This window comes from Equus przewalskii, chromosome 24, assembly GCF_037783145.1.
Source record: "Equus przewalskii isolate Varuska chromosome 24, EquPr2, whole genome shotgun sequence".
Taxonomy (NCBI): domain Eukaryota; kingdom Metazoa; phylum Chordata; class Mammalia; order Perissodactyla; family Equidae; genus Equus; species Equus przewalskii.
In genome coordinates, this window is record NC_091854.1 from 19,209,900 (window position 1) to 19,234,890 (window position 24,991).

A 24,991-nucleotide genomic window follows, 5' to 3' on the forward strand; every position below is an offset into this window, starting at 1 on the left:
AATGCTTGCCACCTTCTTCCGCTCACGCAGCTGGAAAACCTTTACACTCTTTGTGTCTCAAACATATCCCTCAACCTTAGCAAGTCAACCAGACATCAATTTGTCTTTATCTAACCCTTTCTGGAATGTCTCCCTATCTCGTCATCCAAAGACGTCTCCCCTTGTCCAGGCATTTGTAGTCTGCTTCCTGGACCCCTCTGGCTTCCCAGTCTTTGATGTCTCCTTAACATCCCTCATTCAAACAGCTGCCAGAATTTCTTCACTGAATCACTGTCTAGTTTTCTTAAAGGAAAAAAAAAAAGGAAAGAAAGTACTCTTTAAAAGAAAACCAATTAACAACAGAATAAAGTCCCAAACTTATTTTTCATGGCATTTAGGGCATTTAAATCACCTTTTTAAACTCCTTGACTAGACTAACTGGTGACTCCTCACTTTTGCACCACCCTTCTGAGGATGGGACCACTATAGAAGGAACATAGCAAGTTGACTGAGAGTGCTGGCTCAGGAGCAAATAGCCTGGGTTTGAATCAAACCAGTCGCTGAGACTAGCCGTGTGACTCTGGGCAAGTCACACAACACCTCTGTTCCTCATTTCCCCCTTCTATTGTGGTGCTACCGTCAGGAGGTTTTGCAAGAATTAAATTCAGCCAGAAAGCGTCTAAGAAAATGCAGTGGAGAGCAGGGGAAATAGGTCTATACTTCTGTCATGGTGACTAGTTTTAGCTGTTGCCCCACTAGTTTACAATCCTTTTGGAGTCTGAGGGCCATGATTTATTCATCTTTGTCAGCGTACTCTCTTTACAAAGCAGATGCTCAGTAGATGTTTGTTAGATTAAACAGAATCTGAATGAAATGTGACAGAGGAGAGCCCAACTGTTTAAAGGTAAAATGACTTGTGTTAATGGCACAAACATCAGTCATCTCTTTAAACCAACTTTATTGAGGTATTACTTATAAAACGTACCAATTTTATGAGTACCAATCTAAGAGTTCCGACAAACGCATACATTCATGTAAGCACCATTCCAATCAAGATACAGAATATTCCCGTTACCCCCAAATTTTCCTTGGTGCATCTGCAGTCAGTCCCCGCTTCCCACCCCAACCTCAGGCGACCTCTTTCTGTCATTACAGATTAACTGTGCCTGCCATTTACTTTTTAAGTTTTATATTAGAATTGTTTCTATCTTTCAACCTGAACGATCTGTTTCTATATAATCAACTCATAAACAGTAACATGCAAAAGGAAAACTATGTCTCAGGCACCACTTGTTTTAGGGCTGGATGGGGGTTGAGGGCACCAGCAAATTGAAAATGGAAAACAGTATTTGCACTTCCATAGCCATGTAATTCTTGAAACTTGGCTTTTTTGTTTTTACTAGGCCGTTTTAGGCACAGTCCTAACCTGTAGGGAAGAGAGAGTAAGTCCTTATTTAACGCCCTGTAGCCCTGAGTCCCTGTAAGGCGAGGATTGAATCCTGGCAGTGAAGGCCATGTTGCTGGGAATCAGAGCTCCTGCCTGCTTCTCGGCCCTTCCTTCTCCATGGAAATTCATTCGTGACCAGAAGAACGCCGCGTCCTGGAATTGAGGCTATAGGAAGGACCCCAAGACCTTTGCAGTTCTGGACGCTCTCAGGAGGGACATTTCATGGGTCTCCAGCGCTTTGGCTGTTGAGCACAGGCTTTGAGGACGGCACTCCGGTCGCTGCACCTGGGGCCAAAATGACCCCGCAAAGGGTCTGCAGGAGTGCTCAGGGCTGGTGGCCAAGAGGCAGGGGATGAAGTCAGGGTGGCGTGGGGGCAGGGGCTGGGGCCGGACGTGACCAGCTGACTTAGGACTTGACACACACACACAGACACTCACACACACGCACACAAAAGAGGCCGGAAAGTGTCCGGAGGAAGCCCGCGCGTCACGGGGCACGGAGCCGGGAGCCTGGCGCGCCCGCCCAGCCGCGTCCCGGGAACAGGCCCGCAGAGCCCCCGCGTCCCTCCACCGCCACCGCCGCGGCCGCCGCCAATGAGACTCCTCCCGCTCCTCGGTGAGTGCCCGCGCCCGCCGGAGGCTGCGGAGGGGCCCGCGGCGCCAGGGGAGGGGGTTTTCCAGGTGAAGCTAGGTGCCCAGTGGATCTGACCAAGCCGCCCACGAGAGCTGACACAGTACTTCCCAGGATGTTTTTCTCCTTGGCCTTTCAACTCTGGAGTTCGATATTTAGGGCCCAGGGACGAAGTCACCTTTTCATTCCTTCTGACAAAGTCCCCAAAGTCTCCGACTTTGACCTTTCTTCTGATCTCCCTGCAAGAAATTTGGGAAACTCCAAAACATTAAGACTTGTGGGAGGTTTCCTGACATTTTAAGGGGACTGCCAGCCCAGACTTTGGGTTCATTTAAAAGACTCTTTTGATGATGCTGTGCAGAAAGACAATAAATCACATATTTGAAGGCGAATTAATTCTGGTTTAGACAGTATATACAGCCCTTTGTGAGGCTGGGATGTAGAATCGAATGTTTCAGAATCTCTTTTTACCAGATAAGGACAATTTATCTCCGATGACTGTTTTCAGAACAATAACTTGCATGATTCATAACTGTTCATCCCCAAGTGGGCTTGTCTTGAGACGGCCTGGGACAACCATTAAAAAATGAGCTCTTACGCTTTTCCTTATCTTTTCCTACCAGCCCGCAAAATACCATTTCCAACTTTGTTTTCAGCAACTCTGAAATAAAGTCTTGTTCTCTCACATGCTGCATTTTGTTGGTTGTGTTTGTGGGGTGTTCCGTTTCCAGATCAATCTTTGACTAGTATGTTGAGTTTTCCTTTAATTTCCCCTAATGGGAGAAAATGTGAAAGCAATTTTATTATGGAAAAGGAAGAATTTAAAAGAGGATTAAAGCACAGAAAAAACAATAATTGCATTTGTCTTCCTGTATGTTATCACTTGTTGCTCTCATTTTAAAATAACACAGATTTGAATTTGAAAAGACCCAGATACTTACTTTACCTTGGTTTCTGCACAGAATCATCCCCAAAGAAGGGAAATTGCTTTACCATCATGTAGTTACCTTAAAATTAACTCACGTCAGGGCGAAGGGTCCAATGATCTAGGAATGCTGCTTTCTTTATAAAGCTGTGTTGTTTACTACATTTTAGCTTTGTGGAGATTTGCTTGATAAACATTGAGATTGAAGAAAAGCATTACTCTTTTTACTTACTTGCTCTGTGCTATTATTTAGCTAAATGCTCCCTTGGGAAATTCTCATAATCCATTTATCTAAATAGAAAGAAAGAAGAGGATTTGTGTTTATTGCAGTCTCACTCAACGATGGGGGGAGACTTTTCTTTCTGAAAAATTGTGTTTCTCTGTTTTCCTTAGTGGGTTTTTCCACTTTGCTGAATTGTGCCTGCCCTCAGAATTGCACCAACACCGCTTGTCTCCCAAATGCAAAATGTGAGATACGGAATGGAGCTGAAGGCTGTTACTGCAACATGGGGTTTTCGGGAAACGGTGTCTCAATTTGTGAAGGTAAACAATCTTCATGACTGCTTTTGGATTTTATTGTAAGATTAAATTCTGATATGATTACTTCTCCTTTGTCCAGAAATTAAGTTGCTTCACATTATACTGTTTGATTTCATATAATTGATAAAAAAATAGTTTAATTACTGAAACAATAAATTTGAACTTCCAATCTCAAAATTTATACTTGATTATTGATTGTTGATGACTCCACGTATATCTTATCTTTCGTGCGAATATTAAAGAGTGCCTTAGAACTTAAGCTGGAACACTAAGTTGCAGAAAGTCGAGTCAATACTTTTGGGAACTACGGAACCCAGAGTTCGTGAAGGTCAGGTTATACTGGGATGTGTGGCATCACATGCCTTCTTTAGTCCTTGACTACCTAAATTTGAGGATAATGTGAAGAGCTTTGAGGTTTTCTCCTGCATACCCTGAGTGTAGAAATGAAAAAGAAAGAGAGAGAGAGAAAAGAAAGGGAATTTTGAAAATTCGTTCTTTTCTGAAAAAGTGGATCCTCTTTATAAGACTTTAGGCGAGAGGCCAGAGCAAGAATGCCAGAAAGAGTCCTTCTACGGTGCAGTTTAGCCCATTGACTTGATAGAACACCATCCGATCATCAGATTTAAGTGATTTCTTGTCTGTGGTCCCCACCACCACCTCTGCTCCTGTTTCCTCAAGCCTCACTCAATCTTTCTTTATTCTCTTTCATTTTTAGCAGAATCTAGTTTTAACTGGGTCAATAGAACAACATCCTGGGTAGGAGAGAGAGAAAAAAGTTCCAAGTCGTATAAATTAGTTTTAGAATATAATTAAATGGCAAGGTCAAATTAGAACTGTGTGGTGTTATACTCCTAAATGTATTTAAGATAACATGGACTTTTTCTAATTAAGCCAGGATATTGTGCATTGTTAATATTGCATGTGTTTGCTTATAGCGTAAACAAGTTGTATCTCGTGATTCAATTTGATAGGCTCTTAAAAAAGATTAAATATGCAGTATAGAGTAAGACCAAACCTCATCATAATTAGTTTAATGTTTTAAAAATGTAGAGGAAAGCTACAGCTTTTTTATGGTGCATTAGATCAGGCATTTCTGCTTGTACACACAGCCAGGATTTGTAATATGCTGTTCTACAAGCACTACAAAATTCTTTCCATAAATAATCTTAGATTTTTATTGTGTATTTAATTGAATGGCATTATGGCAAGTTGCTAGTTGAGTGACCTTCAAAATCTTGCTGCAAACATATTAGTGTGCTCTCCAGCAATCATTACAAGTCGTGCCATAGTCCTTTATAAGCTGTTGTCTTTCTGTTATTCAGATACTTTTCAACTGTCATCATTACCATCATTAGCATCAATAACTTTTCACAATTTGGACCTGCAAAAGCCAACTAGATTATAATCATGTTTCTCATGATTTCTTTTGAGAGTATTTTTCCCATTATCCAGTGTAGTTGTTTTTTTCCCCCACCGCCTAGTCAATGGCCCGCTGAAGGACAGAAAATATTTTCTGTTGAAAAGAAATACTTCAAGACCTTTGGGCCTGCAATTTCTTTTCACAAAGAACACAACTTACAATGGGAATTTTTTTTTTCTTTTCAAGTTCATTTTTAACTTAAATCCCCTTCTTGTTTAAAGAAAGTTATATATTTACTTGTTTCAATGCTTACTATTTGATGATGTCCTCTTCAAACTACTCAAAGGTTTGTGATGTCTTCTTAAGACTGTTCAGTTTCGCCTTTAATTCACTGATAGAGTTTTGATATTTTTTTCAGTACGTATATTTAATATGTTTCAGAATTAAACTTAAAACATTGTATTCTCAACTGCTGAATAGTCTAGGTTATATTTTGGGTTTAAAAACTCTTGTTAGCTTTTTTCTTCTCTAAAAAGATTCCCCACTTTTTCTGTCTTTCTCTAAGATTGGTATTAGGTTAACAAAAAAAAATGACTGGACAGGAGTTTTGTTACAGAGGATGCCTACTTTGGGAGGAATAAAAGTTTTTTTTGGTGTCATTACTGTCATCTTTGATTTGGCTCCCGCAGAGACCTGCCAAATAAATGTTGTGGTAATAACTCAACCTCGCTAAATGTACTCTGTTTGAAGAGGTAATTTTGAACAAGTTGTTTAGAATTTGGATTACATAGTCATACAGAAACAAGTTTTAATAGTAGTGAATTTATTTCATGAAGTCATTTTCTTATTGAATAAATATTTATTGAGCACTTTCATCACCATCATCAGGATAGCTAAATCTACTGTACCTTGAGTCCGAGATATTCATTAGCAGAATACCTTCATCTGTTATTAGTCCCATTTTATCTATAAGGAAATAGAGTCTTAGAAAGGTTAAGTGAACATCTCAGTTGATACAATAAATAAGTGGTGGAGCCAAGATTTGAACTAAGGTCTAACTCCAGCGCTTGTATCTTGCTCTTTATCTTTGACCATAAAGCCTCTGCTTAATAGGTACTACTATGCCCTTGGACTGAAATAATGAATAAGAAATTGGCTTTTATTTTCAGTTTATCTAGAGATAGTTACAAAACTGTATTAATCATTTGATGCAATGTTATAAAAGTCATAAATAGAGGTAAATTTGAGATGTGCTACCAACTACAGGAAAGCCTTCCAAGTCAAGGTGACATTTAAGCTGAGAATTGAAGAATTAATAGTGTTTATCAATGGTATTGACAAAGTGGCAGAGAAGTCAGGCAAAAGGGATCAGTCTTAACAAAGGCCTAGAAGTTGAACATGGATGGTACGTTTTAAGGAGCTCCGAGTATTTCCTGCAGGGTGTATATCACAGGGTGTATTAGTCGAGGGGTCAGGGAAATTAAATCAAGATGTCAAGAGTATGGGCTTTATCCTGTTAACAAAGAGCCATTGGCAGGTATTTGGTAGCTGAGTTACATGATAAATTATGTGTATTAGAAAGATGACCCTGTTAGGGAGAGGAGGAATGGATTAGCCAGGGTCAACCTATAAAAGCAATAGTAACTTTATATTTGTATTTATATTTGTACAGTTCGTGTCACTTGTACCCAATATATCTTCAATTATCATATCAAGCTTTTGAAATAAAAAGTACAGATGGTATCTTTTGTTTACAAACACCCTTATGACTGGTCATAACCAGTTGTCTTGAGCTCCATGCTACAGCGTTTTGTGTCTGAGAGAAACAAACTTTTTATTAAGATTATCATAGTTTACAACCTTGTGAAATCAAATGGGTATCTTTTGAATATTTGTTTTCATTTCTCATCAGGCATTCTCAGCTCTTCTGATGGTTCATCTGCAACTTTTCTTGGCCTTTTACATTTGTTACACTTTTGTAGTATTGAGATGCAGGAGTAGAGAGTTGAGTAACAGCTGGAGTGAGCATTTTCTTTTCTTCCTTCCCTCTCTCCCTCCCCTCCTCTCTTTCTTCTCCTTTCCTTTCTTTCTTTCTTTTTTCAATCCTCAGATGGAAGTTGTTCCTGATTTTTAAGTAATATTTAAAGAATATTTGAAGAATTGGAAATATAGATCACAATAACATTATATATACATCTTCCTTCACATATAATATGTTACTAATAATCATTGAGGAAGCAAATGTTTTTTGTAAAACCAATGTGTTTTTACACACTCCAGAGGAACTTCTTAGGTAAATGAATACCAATACCAGCTTGAAAAAGTGTGAACTCTGATGTGCTTCTAGATAGCTGTGTGTCAGATTTGTTTTAAAGTGAGGTGCATACTTCCATGGAATTTCTTGTACTGCATGGAAAATGTAACCTATTTAAGAAGTGACAGTCTAAATGAACCCAAGGCTTACATTCCAGGATGCACGATTTCTGTGAACTTCATCCAAATAAATAAAATACCTTTGCCAGTTTCAGAAATCCCTTTCCTTGTACTAGAAATATGACCTCTTTTGTCTGTTGACAAGAAGAGTTACACAATAGAGAGAACAAAATCTACCACAGTAATTAGGTGGAACTTCCTCAAAAATATCCACTCCATAAGATTACAAATTCCTTCAACAGATAGAAAGAGAAAATAAAACAATAAACCATTATAAAGATTTCTTTTAGGCTAACGGGTTTTTTTTAAAAAGGAGAAGAAAAATAGGACTTGTGTCCTTTGAGTTTTGCTGATCAACTCCACAATTTTAAAGTGAAAAACTTCTCTGTTCTGATTTGACAATGTCGTTTTTTCAGTCTGAATTTCAGGAATCATTTTTCTAAGCCATCTTGTTTCATGTTTATCTTACAGGACAATTATGAGAATTAATGAGATACAAACAAAGAAATATCTTGAGATCTTGAAGATTTAATATGAACATAAGATTTTGGATTTTCCCAAGTAATTTATAATGAAACATCATGAAAATTTTTCTTGGCGTGGAAGTCTTATTTATTTTTAATCACTTTTTAATCAGTGTTATTGAGATGGATTCATTGCATATTTAGAATCATAAAAGTAATATCAGATAGCTAATGACACAGAGAATTAAACTGAAATAGTAAAAGTTAACACACAGCTTCTGAGTTCTAATTTCAACAGTCGAAAAGTTATTCAAACTTCTGTGTTAAATCAATTCTAAATAAGACACCATCTGACTTCACATTATTAGAGTGCTGATTTTTTTTCAAGTGGAAACTACCATTGTTTGTTTTTACTTCAGCCTACAACATTAATTCATAATGTATATGCTATATAATATGTGTGGATGATGATGCATCAATGGCAATAAAAATTGGGTATCGTTTTTCCAGAATTAGCTTTCATTTTGCATGTGAAGTGAACATGACAGCTGTACTGTCTTATATTTTCTCTCCAACCATATCTTTAGGAGCTACTACGAAATTAAAATTAAATCAAAATTGTGCTGTATGTGGAATTTGCATACATTTTAATCCTCTGTTTCTTTTCAAGAAAAATACTGGTAGAAAGAAGAGAAAGGGACAATAGCAATAGCACCTTCAATACCAGGAAGTAACTTATGAGTCAGTTGTTCTGCTTTGTTTATTACAGCTCCACTCTTTTGATGATATTCTAAGATTGCCAACTTTATTTTGCAAAACATGATTTTTTGTTGTTGTTCTGGGAATGTCAGTTATCTATGATCCCAGTTTTTAGGGCATCAACATACTTTATAGCCAATACCTAGTTATTTCAAAAGCAAATTAACCTTCTGATTGTCCATTTTCCCATTTTTTTCTCTTCTTCCTTAGTTTCTTTAATGCTTAAATAAGTAACTTTCAGATTTACAGCTTATTCACAAGTAGAGTAATAATATTGATGTTAATTTTAGTGCTTTCTGTGAGCTGGAGACTATTATAAGCACTTTACATGAATTTATGAATTTAATTCTCATAAAAACTCTCTAAAGGCTAGTATTATCCTCAATTTATAAATTAAATAATTTTCCCAGGGAAAGTACAAACAATTGCCTCATGTGATCCTCAAACTACTCCGTGAGGTAAATCTGCAAGTAAGGATTGAATCTCATTGAGATGAAATGAATTATTTTGGTTGTACCCCCCATCCATGTATCTGCTTTTTTCCCACTACATTATCAAAACAATTGATTAAAAAGAAAAAATTACGTGGTGTGTATGTTTAAGATACCTTAGGAATAAGTGCATGCAAGTTAAAACTATTTACAAGTTTCAATATCTTGATGAAATTCATAGGTCAGTTACAATTGTTTGACGCCTGTTCGTCCGCAGACTTCAAGGCCAATGTACTCACAATAAAATCAATGAAATCAGAGTGGGACCATGAGAAGTCTACTCATTAAGATTGAACTCCTCAAAGCAGGATCCAGTGCTACGAAAGGGGGCAGTTCAGTGTCCACAGAGAAGGCTGCAGTGAAGATGGTGGCGTTTCCTGGTGTTGGTGATTTCCTATCCTTTTCCCAGAGAGAGGACATCTAGGCGATAGGTTGAGACAGTATTTCCCAAAGGTTACACAGTTTGGGCTCCTGTTTCCTATCAGTGTGTGCTCCCAGGTAAAGCCAAGAAAATATTCTCAAAGGAAACTCTGTGATCTGCGTGGAAGGAACTCTTGAGAGTGAAAATTGATGCCACCTTTCTGCCTACTTTTTTATACCTTTGCTGGAATAATGCCTGAAAAGTGCTGTGCCCACCCACATAGACAGAGAACTCTGCACTCTCTTGCACTAAAGAGGTTGTAATGGCTGGTAGGCAAAACCTGGGCCAAGCTACCCCAATTAATCAACATCGTTATTGAATTATAAACATGAGGGTCATTTAAGGATAACTAGGCATTGGAGAAAGGCCAATAATACAAACACAAAGATGACTAAATAGAACAATTGGCCAGGAAAATGATACTTTTAGGAAGAGAAAAGAGGTTGAGGGAAAAAGTCCAACTTATACTGTCAAAGAAATTCTGGAAAATTTGGCACCCAAATAAACACAACAGAAAAGTAGAATAGGCTTCTACGTACAAAAGAGCTATCACACCACAAAAATACATTCTTCTTCAATATACCCTAAAACCTTTGTGTTCCTCAGTCCCTGGTACCTCCTTTCTCCTCTTGTTCCTCTCCTTTTGTAGCAAGAAGGGTCAAGACAATAAGCTGGTAAAATTTTCAGTAAGGCAAACCAGTGCTTAAAAACCACCAGAAGATTGAGGCTAAAGTCTCCATTCCTGTGTTTCCTCTCCTACAAGGAAGACCACACCTAGAACAGGGAAGCAACAAATAAATTTTTTTATACTTCAGTAGAAGATAGTCAAACTATTCTTGACTCGTCAAGGGGATTTAATCCCCCTTTTTAATATAACCTAATTTCACCCCTTGTGATCTTCTGCTTTACCTGTGCCCAAACCTCTCCCAAATTCCTCTCCTCCCTGCTTTATCTCAAAGGTGAAATGAGGTAGCCAATGTGTCTTCTAAACCTAATTGCATGATTTGCCTGTGGTTTTTCATGTTATAATGTCATTAATATGGGGATGGAGCCCGTATGTGGTAACCAGGAATAGTGGATTGTTATTGGAGAACCTCAGCTCCATTTGATTAGGCCCAAACTTTGTTTTTGACTCACTTATAACTTTTGTGGTTATAATATTGTAATTGTCTGCAGTCTCCCTATGTTGTCTGTTTTCCGAAGAGATTTACAGAATTCCCTGGCTAATACTTTTGATATAAACCTAACATATTTTTCTCCTCCGGTAAAATATATTTGTCTTCTGATAAATGTTATTCCAAGATTGAGGCAATAACCTATAACAGAACGGCTGAAATATAATATCCAAAGAATTGCAGAACTAAAAAACTAAGATGAAAAATATGAGAACAAAACTGAGGAACAGAGGACCAGACATGGGGAACCTAATTTCCATCTAGCAGAAGTTCTTACTGAAGAAGGCATCCAACAAGATGAAATAATAAAAAATATGACAATTTTCCCAGAGCTTGAGAAAGACATGAGTCTTCAAGTGAAAGAGCACTTTAGTGCCTGCCTTTCTTGGACAGAACGTTTGTGCCTTCACTTCCCATGTTCTTATGTTTAAGGAATATCTATTGATCGATATACTGCTATAAAAGAGGAGTATAGTTTACTTAATAATCTGTCACTTTTATTTATACATTCAAGTTGATTATTACCTTTATATCCTTGAATAGTAATGGAATATACTGGCTGACTTAACATCAGGCTGCTCCATTCCTGGAGCCTAGGGTGAAAATCTATTCAGATCATAGGGGCAGAGTGAGAGAAACCGGTTTTCAAAAGGACGTTTAGGTAACTGTTAGCATCAGGGGAGTGAATAGATGCCAAGCAGCCAAAAAACGTAGATGACCACTATAAGCTAAGTTTCTATCAGTTCTTTGAGCCACCATTTCTCCATTCATCCACTTTTCTTTAATCTCTACTTCATTTAATTACTTTTCTGAGACCAATTCTAGCCCAAGGAAGGGGGGGGGGGTCATATTTTAGAAATACTGTCATATTATCTCATCATCTTAAAAATAATTTCTCGATCAAAGTGTTATCCTTTAGGTTCCCATTATTGAATCTTTCTTACATCCTTTTATCCCAGTAACTAAGACCCAGCCCTGTAAATTGGAACCTTCCTAGTATCCCCCACCCTAGATTCTCTGGTAATAAGTTCTAATATCACTGTGCCAAGGTCTCCAAACTTGTTATGTACAGACTAGCTCTGTTCAGCTGGGATTTTCATGATAAGTTGCAAAGAGTATCTGAGCCTCAGTTTCTCTGTAAAATGAGCAGATTTCACTAGGATCATTATTAATGTCTCTCCCAGCTTTAAAATTCTTTGATTCTATTATTGTGAGACATTTATTTGAATTGTAGTCAATTTCCAATTCAATCACTTTTGGGGGAAGTAGCCTGGATTTGGGGCTTAATTTAAAACATGAAAATGAAAAGTACGGATTTTGGTCTCTTGCCTCTAAACTCAGTGCACTTTCCACTTTACTATGCTATATTTTTAACTCCGATCTCTAGAGCTGGCATGACCAACGCAGACAATGCTTTCCTCTACTCCTGTGCTCCCCTCCTCCCTGCTTGGGACCATGACACATCATGATACTATTTCCTGCTGAGTCGCAATGTGACCTCCAAGTTCTCCAGGCAGATGCTACAAATCAGGAGAGGTTGGCACATCAATGAAACTTATTTTCCCTATTTTCTCTGGTGGCTTCCACCCTTGGAAGGAATTTCTGGACCAATCTTCAGTGGGCCCTCTTGTATTACAGTGCTGAAAAGTAAGGTATTCAATATAATATGATGAGCAAAAGAAGTACAATATTGGAGTCACTTGAACCATTAAAAACAAACAAGAAGGCTGTAAAACCTTGATTTTATATTTGCTCCCCTATCGGAGAGATTTAGTTACTGTTATACGTGATTGAGAGTACCCCTTTGAATACGATGGTGTGCGTATCGATTTTAGGGGGTGGAGGGTTGTGATTCACGTGATTTTTTTAACCAACATTTAACTGCTATCTGGAACAAACTGCCACAAAATGGAACTTGTCCTTGTGTTGAAATTCCAAAAGAACCTTGATGATTGTGTGCTTGTGAGGGTGTGATGAGACAGGGGTGGTGAGAGTGCAGTTGATCAGAGGGGCAGTCTTCTCAGCTGGAAACCAGTAGCTAAATTTCTCCATTCTGAGGACTACATATATCTACAGACATCAAAATACCCTTGTGTCAGGCTCAATGGATAGAATAGGATAATTAGTTATGTGTGCTCAGGGGAGAAATTGAGCACTTTCAATGTTGGAAGTATTACAAGTTGAGACTTATTGTCTAAGACCCAATACACATCACTTTCTTTGCAAGGCCTTTCTCATTTCCATCTGTTAAGAATAAGCATTTGTGGAGCTTGCCTGGCGGTGCAGCAGTTAAGTTCGCATGTCCCGCTTTAGCAGCCCCGGGTTGCAGTTCAGATCCCAGGTGTGGACATGGCACCTCTTGGGAAGCTGTGCTGTGGTAGGCATCCCACATATAAAGTAGAGGAAGATGGGCATGGATGTTAGCACAGGGACAGTCTTCCTCAGTAAAAAGAGGAGGATTGGTGGCAGATGTTAGCTTCAGGGCTAATCTTCCTCCGAAAAAAAAAAAAAGAAAAGAAAAAAGTGCTGTTTGTCGTGTTCTACTCATAATTCCTTTTTATTTTTGCATTAATACATAAGTTTTGATGGAGTCCGCCTACTTTTCAATAGCTGCTGGGGAATCTCAAAAATGAGTGCTGTTTGAGGACAGTGACTAGTTCTTATTCTTGATTGTGTCCTTGGAAACTACCAAACTGGTTTGGGTCCAATCTGTAAAATACTATGGATTGTTTTTGAGTGACTGCTCTGATTGGTTGGTGCCTCATTCCTATTGTTCCTTACCTATGCTGAATTTATTAATACATTATGGATCATATTCCTGCTTTGCAGGAATCAGCCCTCAAATTTGGTTGAATTTTATGCATTGTAAAGACCAGTGTAGCAAGATGATCTTAGGCATGATCTCATCCCAAATATTTTGCTGTAAATAAAGAGTATCCATTATAGCCCGATGGAAAATTTGCATGAATGATCATAAACTTGACATTGATTTTCTCTAGGCTATCTTTATGTTCCTATTTCATTTTGAGTGATCAATATACAAGACTGAATTTTCGTTAACTTGTTTATTGCTCTTTTGAACATTTTCATGAATTGGGAAGCAGTGTCCTAAGGCAGGATCAGTTGCAATATTGGTACTAATCCCTCATGATGGTCCCCAGTTTTGAGGCACTTTGGCCCTCATCTTTAGTCCCATGTTGACTATGGTATTGCCTTCTGTGTCTTATGTATCAAATATGCCTTTTTCACAAAAATCATAAGAAGTGTGAAATCATTGACACTTAGAAACGTGATATTTTTACTTCTAATTGTATTAGTACTTTGACAGTTCTTTCTATAATTGCTAAAAGGAATTTTAGTCTGTATTGTTGAAAATACTTGTCTTGCATTTATCACTGCTTCCAATGAATTGATCTTTTTAAATACTTTACATGAAGCGGTATTTATTCTTTAGTTAACTGTTTAAGATGAAGTTTTATCTTTTTTTGCATTAATATGTACAAAGTTAAGGACTGTTATTAAAATAAATTTTTTGGTTTTTATCAAGCTCTAAGTTTGGTTAAAATAGAATAAATGATCTCATAAATGAATTGGGAAGGAATCCTATTTTCTTACTCTCTAAATTTGAATCATTTCATTAGAATTTTGATACTTCCATTATATGAGAATTATGAATAAAATATTATCTCCGTCCACGAAAACATTTTGTTTAATTTAAAAATATATATTTTAACCCTTCCAAAGAATTATTCACTTCCTTGCTCTAGGAAAGAATCTTTTCATTCCATGTGGCAGTGCTGAAATCAACTAAAAGATTATGTGTTTAGGATGATGTGGGAAAACTGACTTGAAAAACTCTAAAGGAATTATTTCAGATAATTTTCTACTTCCTGTCTGCTTGAGATATGATCTTATATCCTGTATTTAACCAACTATAAAACATTAAATTGATCCCAAGGATATGAATTTACCTGAATTTACATAAATCTATATGATTTGTTAGTCAGCTGTATCAGAGAACACCACTACGTAATGTATATTATACACTATTTATACAAATGTCTCAAACATTCAGAATGTTAAAAAACATAGAACAAAGCTTATTTGTCTGGCATGAAATATAATTTTCTGAATATTAAAAGATTAAGGCAAGATCATTGAAATAGTTCAGCTCCTTTAACTATTTTGGTCCATTGCCATTGAGTATAGGTGAAAGGTACCAATGCTTAAATTACTGTAGTCTCATGTGTAGTTGTGAATAGAATGTGAATGAGGATATTAGGAGAAAAAAAATTCTGTTTAAAAAAATTGGATATAGAGAAAGAACTCCAAACACCTGAATGTAACAGATGATGGTATTTGATATTCAAGTCGAAGAGTTTTCATTAAAAATGTGATTATCTTGAGTGTCGTTGGTCAGACAAGCTCAATTCCTGCCAAGTTCTTTTACGTGGGATTTACTGCAAGGTGATGCTATTTTCCATATTAACATGATTTTTCCCTGCAATTTTATGTTCAGATACTTAATTTTTATTACCAAGAAATCCGGATTAGTATACAGCTTCATAGATTCTCTTTATAATTGTTTAAAAGTTCCCAAATAAATTGCTGGAAGATAGAATGTCAGAACCGTTCAAACCTTGTACTTATTTTAAGGAGGAAATTAACACTTTGGTCCTTTATTTGCCATGGAAAGAGATAATGACTTTCTCTAGGAAGATTAGAATCTAACCAAACATTGTGGGCTATATATAGCATACAAAGCCCTGTGCCATTTGTGAAAATGCTATCAGGGAGAAAACCCAGTGACTGAGTTTCTGTACTGTATTTTTTAGGTACACAGATTTAATTTAGAGATTATGGTTTGAAAATAAAATTTACTGTATGAGTGTTTTTGGCTGATAAGAAATTGATTTTGTGACCTTGCTACACATTAATTGAAATATCTGGCAATGTGTCTTGACTGGGTTTAAGGAACCATGCGTTCTTGGAACCATATTATTCCTTCACGTTGAACTCGAAAGTTAATCACTTTGTTACCGTTATAGGAAAGGAAACTACTTTTTGCCACTGTGGGGTCTGAATAATCTCCTTCTATTGCATGACAAGTGGGTTTTACAGAATAGACATTATATTTAGTTGGTTCACTATATTAAAGGTGGAGGCTTTTAATTTACTTAAGAGTGATATTACTTACACATTAAACATAGTACTTTATATTTTCTAATATTTTAAGGGTTATATTTATAAAATCAAAAATAAGGAATTATGTGCACATGAGCCTGTTTAGACATAAATAGAGGTTACTTGTTATTTAAATTATTCGGTAAATTTTAGAATGTAGTTTATGAGAAGTTACAATAGAATGAAGGTAGTTAGGTTGTCATTGTTCTCCATACGTCTTCAATGTTAATTTATTTAACAGATATTGACTCAGGTTGCGTTTACATAGGAAAAAAATAACTGCAAAGGAGAGTTAAAACAAATTGTGAAATTTGTAAAATCTTCCCAAGGAACGCAAAAATATATACTTTCCATGAGGGTCTTTGGGGGCGATGAAGAAGTCAGTCATCTACACAATAATTATCCAGCCAAGTGAACCTCTCCACTTTACTTCTCTTTTGTGGATATAACATCAGAACCAAAATTGGGCCACATTTATTTGGTGACTTCATTTTATTGCCCTCTGCTCAACACGAACACATCCTGAGTATTAAAGAATTTATCATTAAAAATGTAATTGAAGTTGTATTTAACATTTAGAACTCGAATTAGGGAAGAATATGCTGTTTTTTGTGCATCTTTGGTAATTAAAGTTGACAGGTACAGACAACTCTATCCATTTTGATGATTGAACAGCGTTTAGATGGTTCTGACACTTCCTTGATAGCTTCGTATTTGTGGGAAATTTTTAGTATTTTGAAATAAGAGAGTTGTATATCCTCTGTATCAAAAGGATTCTTATGCCAGGTTTCTTGGTGCCATATGGAGGATAAGTTCTGAAGATAATTTCTGAACCTTTATAAACATGCAAACATAAAGAGAATGCTGAAAAAACGTACAGCATATCTCTGTTGTATATGCAATGCAGGAGGGCGAGCAGATGCTTGATTATAGGGTTATGTTTGTTTGTTCAACTAATGTTATGTTCATTGCAACAGTTTCATAATGGAATACCATGTGGAGAAGAATCATTTTTAAATGTATTGTGGACTTTGAATTTCGGTTTATTAGTTGACAAATATGTCAGGAAATTTTCAGTAGAGGCATTAATTGTTGTTTTATAGTCAATAATCTCTTTATCCTTACCCTTTGGAAAAAAAAGTCATGCTTTAAGAATAAAGTATAGAGTTAATCTGAGTTTAAGGAATTCTTTAGATTATAACCCTGAGCACAATTTCATTATTATGTTGAGAAGAGAAAGCCTAAGTCTTATCAATTATTGGTGATAGAGTTTTAATAAAAAATTCCAGTGATTCATACATTGTGATCCAAGGACTTACTATTACTAATGCCTTAATATTTGCAGATAGATTCTTTTATTAATGGAAAAGAAATTGTCGTTATAATAATATTTAAAATTGAATGGAAATATGATACACTTGGAGAGTAGAATTTAAAAAAAATTTTGGTATATGATAAGTATTCGACACTAGGATATCAAGTACAGATAATAAATGTAAGAGAGAAAAAAATGGCTATTGTTAATTTCAAAGTAGATTTCAGAAGGGGAAGCATTTTGATGGAAACACACTTTGGAAACCTGGGGCTCAGCTTTTTAGATTCAGCCACTGTTGATGGTTTCAACCAAGATGGATCAAAAGTGGAATCACAGCTTATTGTGGGAAGCAGGCCCACGGAAGCAGCAGCGCCTCTGAGGAAGCCATCTGTGAAATCAAATCCTAGGTTTGTCATTTACCTGCTATAAGATTTGGACCAGTTTCTACATATTTGGAATATAAATAGTTTTATAGACAACACCAAAATAGTTTTTGAGGATTAAAGAAGATAATACAAATGCAACACTGAGCTATGGTACCTGCCGTACAGAACGGCCTCAGTAAGTGATAACTGTTATTAATGTAGATCTGTCAGTCACTTTCTGCCAAATTGTTTTGGGTAGGTTCATTCTCTTTCTCCTTTCCCAAGTCATCCAGGAAACCAGATGAAGATCATCTAGGTGCTGTGGCTAATGTTACACATAGAATAACAAGAAGCTCTTCTTCTTTCCCCAACTCTATGAACACACGGCATATGTGCACTTCAGCATATACCTGGAATCAGGGCGGATTACTCCTTGCTCGTCAATGGTTCATTAATCCTTAATTTACATATTAGGTTTGCTGTGTCTGAAGGAAAACAAATTTTTACTTATGAGTCAGCTTTCTTTAAAAAGGGAGTTTCATTAAATTCCTTTGTGCTAATCACCTGGTCAGCAAGGTGAAAGACCAAATTTAAAGTAGAAATGTGTTTAAAAAAGAATCTTGGAACTAAATTCTCTCCAATTTTATATATATATAATAATATACATGTATTTTATATATCTGTGTGTATGTATATATACACCAATAAACAAAATTATATAAAAAATGTCTAGCATTGAAGACATGGTACTTAATGGAAGATATAAAGTACAGTAAGAAACAGATTAATAAGTGTAAATTCTGGGGCTGGCCCCGTGATCTAGTGGTTAAGCTCAGTGTGCTGTGCTTCGGTGGCCTGGGTTTGTGGGCACAGACCCACACTACTCATTGGCCATGCAGTAGAGGTGACCTACATGTAAAAAGTGGAGGAAGATTGGCACAGATGTTAGCTCAGGGCTAATATTCCTGAAGCCAAAAAAAAGGTGTAAATTCTCAGAAAATAGTTTATTTTATTTACTGTGAATATTTATCATAATTGATTAAAAAATATTTTAATATCCATCTCATTTTTTATTGCTGGAAACTATAGGGTTTACATGAAAACTTAAACAAAACTCTGTATTATGAAAAGGTAGGTATTTTTGTTTTAGCTTAACAAATCTCCCACTGACATTAGTTGTTTAAAAATATTTGAAGGTAGATAGACACAGAAAAATACATAGATGATAGATATTTCTCTATATGAAGTTTCTATCAATTATTATGCAATTTTTTAAAAGACTTGCAGGATACTTTGGCATAGAGCTCATTAGAATACAGTAGAATATGTGTGTATATATATGTCTGTGTGTATATATAAAATAGAATCATTTTATATGAAATAAGATTCATTTCTCATTGAATAAGACCATTCTGAGAAAAATGTAAAGGAAAATAATTTTGCAGAGGATTGAATATTTGGCACAGCTTTGTTTCAAAAACAATAATTTGGTGTCTTACCTCTCAAGTGATCTGTATAATCTGAAAGTAGCTTCTTAAACTCTGAGAGAAATCACGGATCCATAGAATAACATCATGAGACAGCACTTATAAGATTTTCAGTGCCTGGAAGAAGTGACCATGTTCATTGATAGAACTGGTTGAGAAGATGATTGGAATTACTCTATCAAGATTCTTTATTTCTGTGGTTGTTCAGGCATTCGTCAGTGTAGTATCTCATCCTGAATAAAGATAGATTTGAATGGAAATATGTCAAGACACCTTTATTCAGTCCAGCAACATTTCTGAGTTATGGTTTAACTTATGTCAACTCAAGATGATCAAATATTTTCTCACTGCATTTGAACCCTTTGTAATTCCTTGGAAACCTTCCCAAAAAATGAAAAGCAGGGAGGCTAACTTGCAAATTCAATTGATTAAAAATGAAAATGCATCCTTTTGAAACTAAATCTCAACTTAATATTTTGTACAAGCTAAAATAGACCTCTTATACTGGGCCGGTGATAGAAACTCACATCAGGTTCTCTGAAGTCTAAATTTACTTCTCTCTAATTTTTCAACCTGTCATTTCAAAGTTATTATCAAGGAGCTGATGATCAATTTAACTTTTTCAAAATGTCCTGAAATAAAGTGTTTAAAGCCTTAATATAATTACATTTGATTTTCATTACTTTAATTTTGTAATTTACAAGAAAGTACTAAGTTATAACTTAAATTTCTTTACTTTTTACATTTGTTATTTTTAATTCTAATATATTTTGCAACTTTCATTCTAATTTGTCAATATTCCTAAATTGCAGACACAAAATTTGCAGTTGCTATGTAAAACATATTTGAAATAGTATGATAAATAATCCCTTATCATGAATCTAAAAATCTATAATTAGTATAGATAACTTTTTTTCAACAATAGAGCAATAAGGTTGAATCAAATTGGAAGCTCTTTTGTTTAAGTTATTATTCATTAATTCATGCATTCACTCACTCAAGAAATACTTGTTGAGCACCTTCGATATGTTAGGCACTTTATAAAGGTAAATATGAAGCAATGAACCAGTATATGTGGCCCTCAAGGATTCTAGAAGGATAGAGAGACATTAAAAACACAATGACACAAATTGTCACTTAATCAGTTGAGTGGTCTGAGTGGTCTGAGTGCTTATGGGAGCTTCCTAAGAAGGCAATGTTTAAACCGAGAGTTGAACTGGGCATTAGCTTGATGAAGCATTTGCTTTGGGATAGGAATGGGTGGTAAGAATGATCATTACATGCACTTAGGAAAGCTCTGATGAATGATAAAGAGATGCAAAAATAAGTTGCTGAAGTATAGTGCTATAATTGTAGAAGATATATCTAAAAAGTTGATCAATGGCCACAGTATCTAGGGTCCTGATGTCATCCGTAGAAAAATTGGACTCTATTTTCAAACATTTGCATTTTTGAAGATCACATTATCTTCTACAAGGGAAATGAACTGGAGGCCAGCAAAGTGTGGATGCAAGCTCATCGGGTTGAGGCTGTTGAATCAGTCGGGGAGAGAGAATATTGGCTTATTCAAGATTAGTGACCAAAAAGATGAAAGAAGACTGAGAGAAGTGATATATAAATTGTAAGGATCTCTACGTCTTGATGATGAATTGGTATCCAGGTGAGAGCGAGAGATGTGAAGCATATCTCTTAGGTTTGTAGTATAAACAATTGGGTGGATGTTGATGCCTTTGATGAGAAAAGGAAATGTATATGGAGAAAAATGATTAGTTCTGTTTTGGATATGGTATGACTGACAAGCTAATCTTATATCTAAGTGGAGACAATAGTGTACATTGGTCTGAAACTTAGAAAAGTCTTGAGAAAATTTTTGGAGTCATTAGCAGGATGTTGATGTCAATGGAAACCATGAAAGCAAATACAATTGCCTATAGAGACCACATAAAGGGAGATCATAGAATGAAAATAAAGAGGAACTAAGCCCAAGTCCTAAGAGACTCAAATTCTTAATCAGTAGAGAAAGTAAGGAAAGTTGACATGGGAGATTTAGAGATGTGGCCTTAAAGGTAGGGAGAACATATACATTATCATTTAAGCTAAGGGAATGGGTACTTCAAGGCAGAAGGAGGGTTCACAGTTTCAAATGCTAATGAGAGGCGCAATGAAAACTGAAAATGCCCAATAACTCTTTTAGTAGAGTGAGCAATGGTGACATTAGTAAGAACTGCTTTGGTGAAATTTTTATGACTGAATCCAATCTAGAATGGGCTGAGTAGTACTTGAGAAGTAAAGAAATCCTTTTAAGTAGTTTGGCTATGAAGGTAAACAGAAAAGCCAATATGGAAATTGACCAAATGTAAAGGCCATTGGAAAGAATTGAGTCTTAGAGAAAGAGTAGAAGATGAGACAAAAGGACTAGAAGAAAGAGTTGATAAAGACAAAAATGGTTGGATCTTGAGCATAGGAAAAGGACCCCAGGCTAAGTAAGGGTTTAGGGAAGGAGAAGATTCTGGCTTACTTGTAGACACAGGCACAGGTTTGGCATCTAGAGCATCCTCATGTGTTTCTAGTCCCTGAGTGGTGGGAGACAAAAAAGGGAATAAATGTGACCTGTCTAGGAAAATAATAGGAGTCTTGTAATGTTGAAAAAGATAATATAGCAGCAAAGAAATTGCACATGAAATAACTAAGCAATGTTTGCCAATGCCTAGAGCAGGGTGCCATATCGTGGTTCCCATGATGCCATGCTTCCTATCTTCTCCCATAGATAATCATCACGATTCAGTCTTAGTTGAGGACGCCATAACAAATACCATAGACTGGGTGGCTTAAACAGCATTTATGTCTCACAGTTCTCGAGGCTGGGAAGTTCAAGATCAAGGTGCCAGCAGATTAGGTGTCTGGTGAGAACACTCTTTCTGGTTTGCAGATGGCCATCTTCTTGTCTCCTCATTCAGCAGAGAGAGGGAACGCTCTAGTCCCTCAGCCCCTTTAAAAGACACTCATCCCCTTCATAAGGGCTTTACCCTCATAATCTAATTACCTCCCACAGCCCTTAACGCCAAATACCACCACGTTAGGATTTCAACATACGAATTTTGGGGGGATACGTTCAATCCATAACAGTATCCTTTACCATAATTGGCTGAACATTGCCTTCGAATTTTGCTCAGAATGGTGTACTGAGCAATAACTACCAAATAATGAGAATTGGTATGGGAATCAATCCCATTCTAATTGATGATGAAGAATTTTTTTTTTGATCCTGCATTTATGTCATAAATTAGAATTTTTCAGACTGCACATCCTATATATATCTTTGTTTATTAATTATATTCACACCACTTGAAATTATGAAACACCCTAAAATAGAAATGTGAAAAAGATAAAACATAAATAAATGAAGAAATGTTAACATTTTTTCCTGTATATGAATGGATTGTTTTGCATACATTTTTGGGTACATTTCTCCCACTGTAGTCTGGAAACAACTGGTACTGATGAAGTCCTCTTTGACAAGTATACCATGGTAGCCTAGTATATATATATTGTGTGTCTCTCTTAAATCATGCATGGAAATTGTAACGATTGTGCTTTCTGTTAGATATTGGTTTAGGTAATCAGATTTGCAGCTACTTTTAACATGTTCTTGGTAGTGAAAAATATTCATCTGGGATTGAAAATTTACTATTAAAAATAGCACTGACAGCTCCTTCTAAAATATCCTTTTTAAATGATGCCATCATGCCATGATTTATCTATTTTTGTTCCATGGCACATGTAATGAGATGAAAGTGCCTTCAAGGCATCTTGTTGCTACAGAACACCTCCCTTATGGTCAAATTCATTTTTAGACTCTTTATCCAATCTCTTTTCCAAGATACATTTTTTCTATTTTTGATAATCTTTTGAGGCTTTATCTTAGATTGTTTACAGCCATTTCAAATAGGACACCAGCTGCTTTTAGTTATGATGAGTCAACAACTTGGAAAATATTTGAATTTGAGTGGAAACACAGTTTACATTTGGATTTCAATTTCATTTTATTAGTTGCAAATATTATTCCACAGCCCATCTTTTGAAAGTTTGAATAAGAGAAGAAAAAATAATGCATATTGCTTTTTTAAAAATTGACATCTTTGCTGCAGATTTCATTGCCAAAAAGACAGAGTCAATTAGTCATAGTTCTGCTATATGAAAACTTTATGAATCATATTTTTCATATACTGCTTAAGCTTTGACACTCATAGCTTCCACCATTTAATGTTCTTATATGTAATTTTTGTCTTATCTTCATTTAGAAGGGAAATAAGAAATTATGCAATAGCCATCGACCAATCTGAAATTACCATTGGAGAAAGCATATTTTGTTAGTTATGCAAAACAACTAAAAAGTCAAAATTAGGATACTCTTGTTAAATTTATCATATAAGGAATAAACTCTATTCTTTTGTTTAAAAATATTATTTTAGAATAGCATTTTGTTTTTATAAAAGCAATATATACTCATAAAAATTTCATCCATTTAAAACATACACAGGAGAAAGCAAGACATCACTCAGATCTCCACACCTCCAAACCAGCTTTTGTGTATTTAAAGAACATTATTCTGGGGATCTTTCTATGGACGCCTATGAGAGGATATTATAGATAAGGTAAATGACTGGTAAATGATAGGTAAAGAGAGACATACATAGATGTATAGATGACAAACTATCATAACAGTTGGGTTATTATTTTACTGAAAGTGCTCACTCATTTTTCTAGAAGTTAGCAGACAACAAAGAAACTGAAACGAAACTGAAAGAATTACTGATGGCGATTTCTCTTTTCAACCACAAGTGAAATAAACTTTAAAAGAACTGTGTAAATATAGGAAAAAATGTATGAATAGAATCAGACTGCTGAGATAATTTTTTTAAGCATCATTTTAATTTCAGACAGTACTGGTTTGCCCATTGCTATGAAAGCTGAACGGATTATCACAGTAGCACGTTCTACTTCATTCTTCCCTTTTTACCTGGTTTTGGTTGCTTAACTATTTTTACTTTGGCAAGGCTTATAACTTGATATTCTATTCTACCATAATCCCCATAGAAGTGTAGTCTTGATTTTATGTTTTGAGATTTTAGTGTTTCCTTTGAGTAATTTTCACTATAGTTTCTCCATTTCTGGGGATTTAAAAAACCTCTCTTCCTAATTAGCTGAATTTCATCATTGAATATGTTTTTTCAAGAAGAATTTCTGGCCTCTCTATTCTCTACGTTCTTCTGTATTTGCAAATGTCTAGCTGCTCCTTTTATACTTGAAAATCTGTCTGGACATAGTATTTTTAAGTCCAAGTTTTTTCATTAGAACTTGCACACCACATTTTGTGTCTTCTGGCAGTGACAGCTGTCATGTCAAAGATTGAGGCCAGCCTATCTTTTCCCTCTCATAGATGACATGCCTTTTCTGCCTAGATGGCTACATTCAAAATTTATCCAGACTATGTCCAGGCAGACATTTTCCCTTTGTTCCTCTTCCTTTCGTAGAATTCTTAATTTTTAGCTTGCATAATTAACTAAACAAGCCAAAGATAATCAATATCTCTTATAACTCTCAAAATACAAGAACTTAAATATTTCAATTTCACTCACTCACCTATTGTCTTGTTATTGTAGTCTGGTATTTTTTTTGTTCCTCAAATTTGTCAATATTATTTTAAAGTAATAGTCATAATAATAGCAATAATAAGAGCTATAAACTGCTTACTTTGTGCCGGGAACTGATCTAGCATTTGTGCTTATATTAACTCTTACAGTCTTCATAGTAGCTAGCTTTCAGATGTGGAAGCTGATTTATCGCCAAAGATTACCCAGATAGCTAGTGAGCGGATGGGATTTAAAACCCAGGCAGACCAGCGCCAGAAAATCTGTTCTGATCTGCTACTCTAGCGTCTCTTCGAGTGTACTGTTTGTATAACAAGTGGGTTTAGAGCTACCTGGCCATGTATCCATTTCTTTCCTTCATGTT

The 24,991-nt window shown here is 35.9% G+C and overlaps 1 protein-coding gene across 3 annotated transcripts in view; it reads left to right on the forward strand.

The window, feature by feature from the left end:
* Positions 1-1,459: 1,459 nt before the first annotated feature.
* ADGRL4 (adhesion G protein-coupled receptor L4) overlaps positions 1,460-24,991 on the forward strand; it is a 106,922-nt gene continuing 83,390 nt past the window's right edge. The window contains exons 1-2 of one of the 3 annotated variants that reach the window (XM_008522463.2): positions 1,460-2,042; positions 3,376-3,525. In XM_008522463.2, the coding sequence (XP_008520685.1) occupies positions 2,021-2,042; positions 3,376-3,525 (172 nt within the window). In that variant the 5' untranslated portion in view covers positions 1,460-2,020. The remainder of the gene's footprint in view (positions 2,043-3,375; positions 3,526-24,991) is intronic. The other 2 variants (XM_070592735.1, XM_008522464.2) reach the window with 2 other exon arrangements.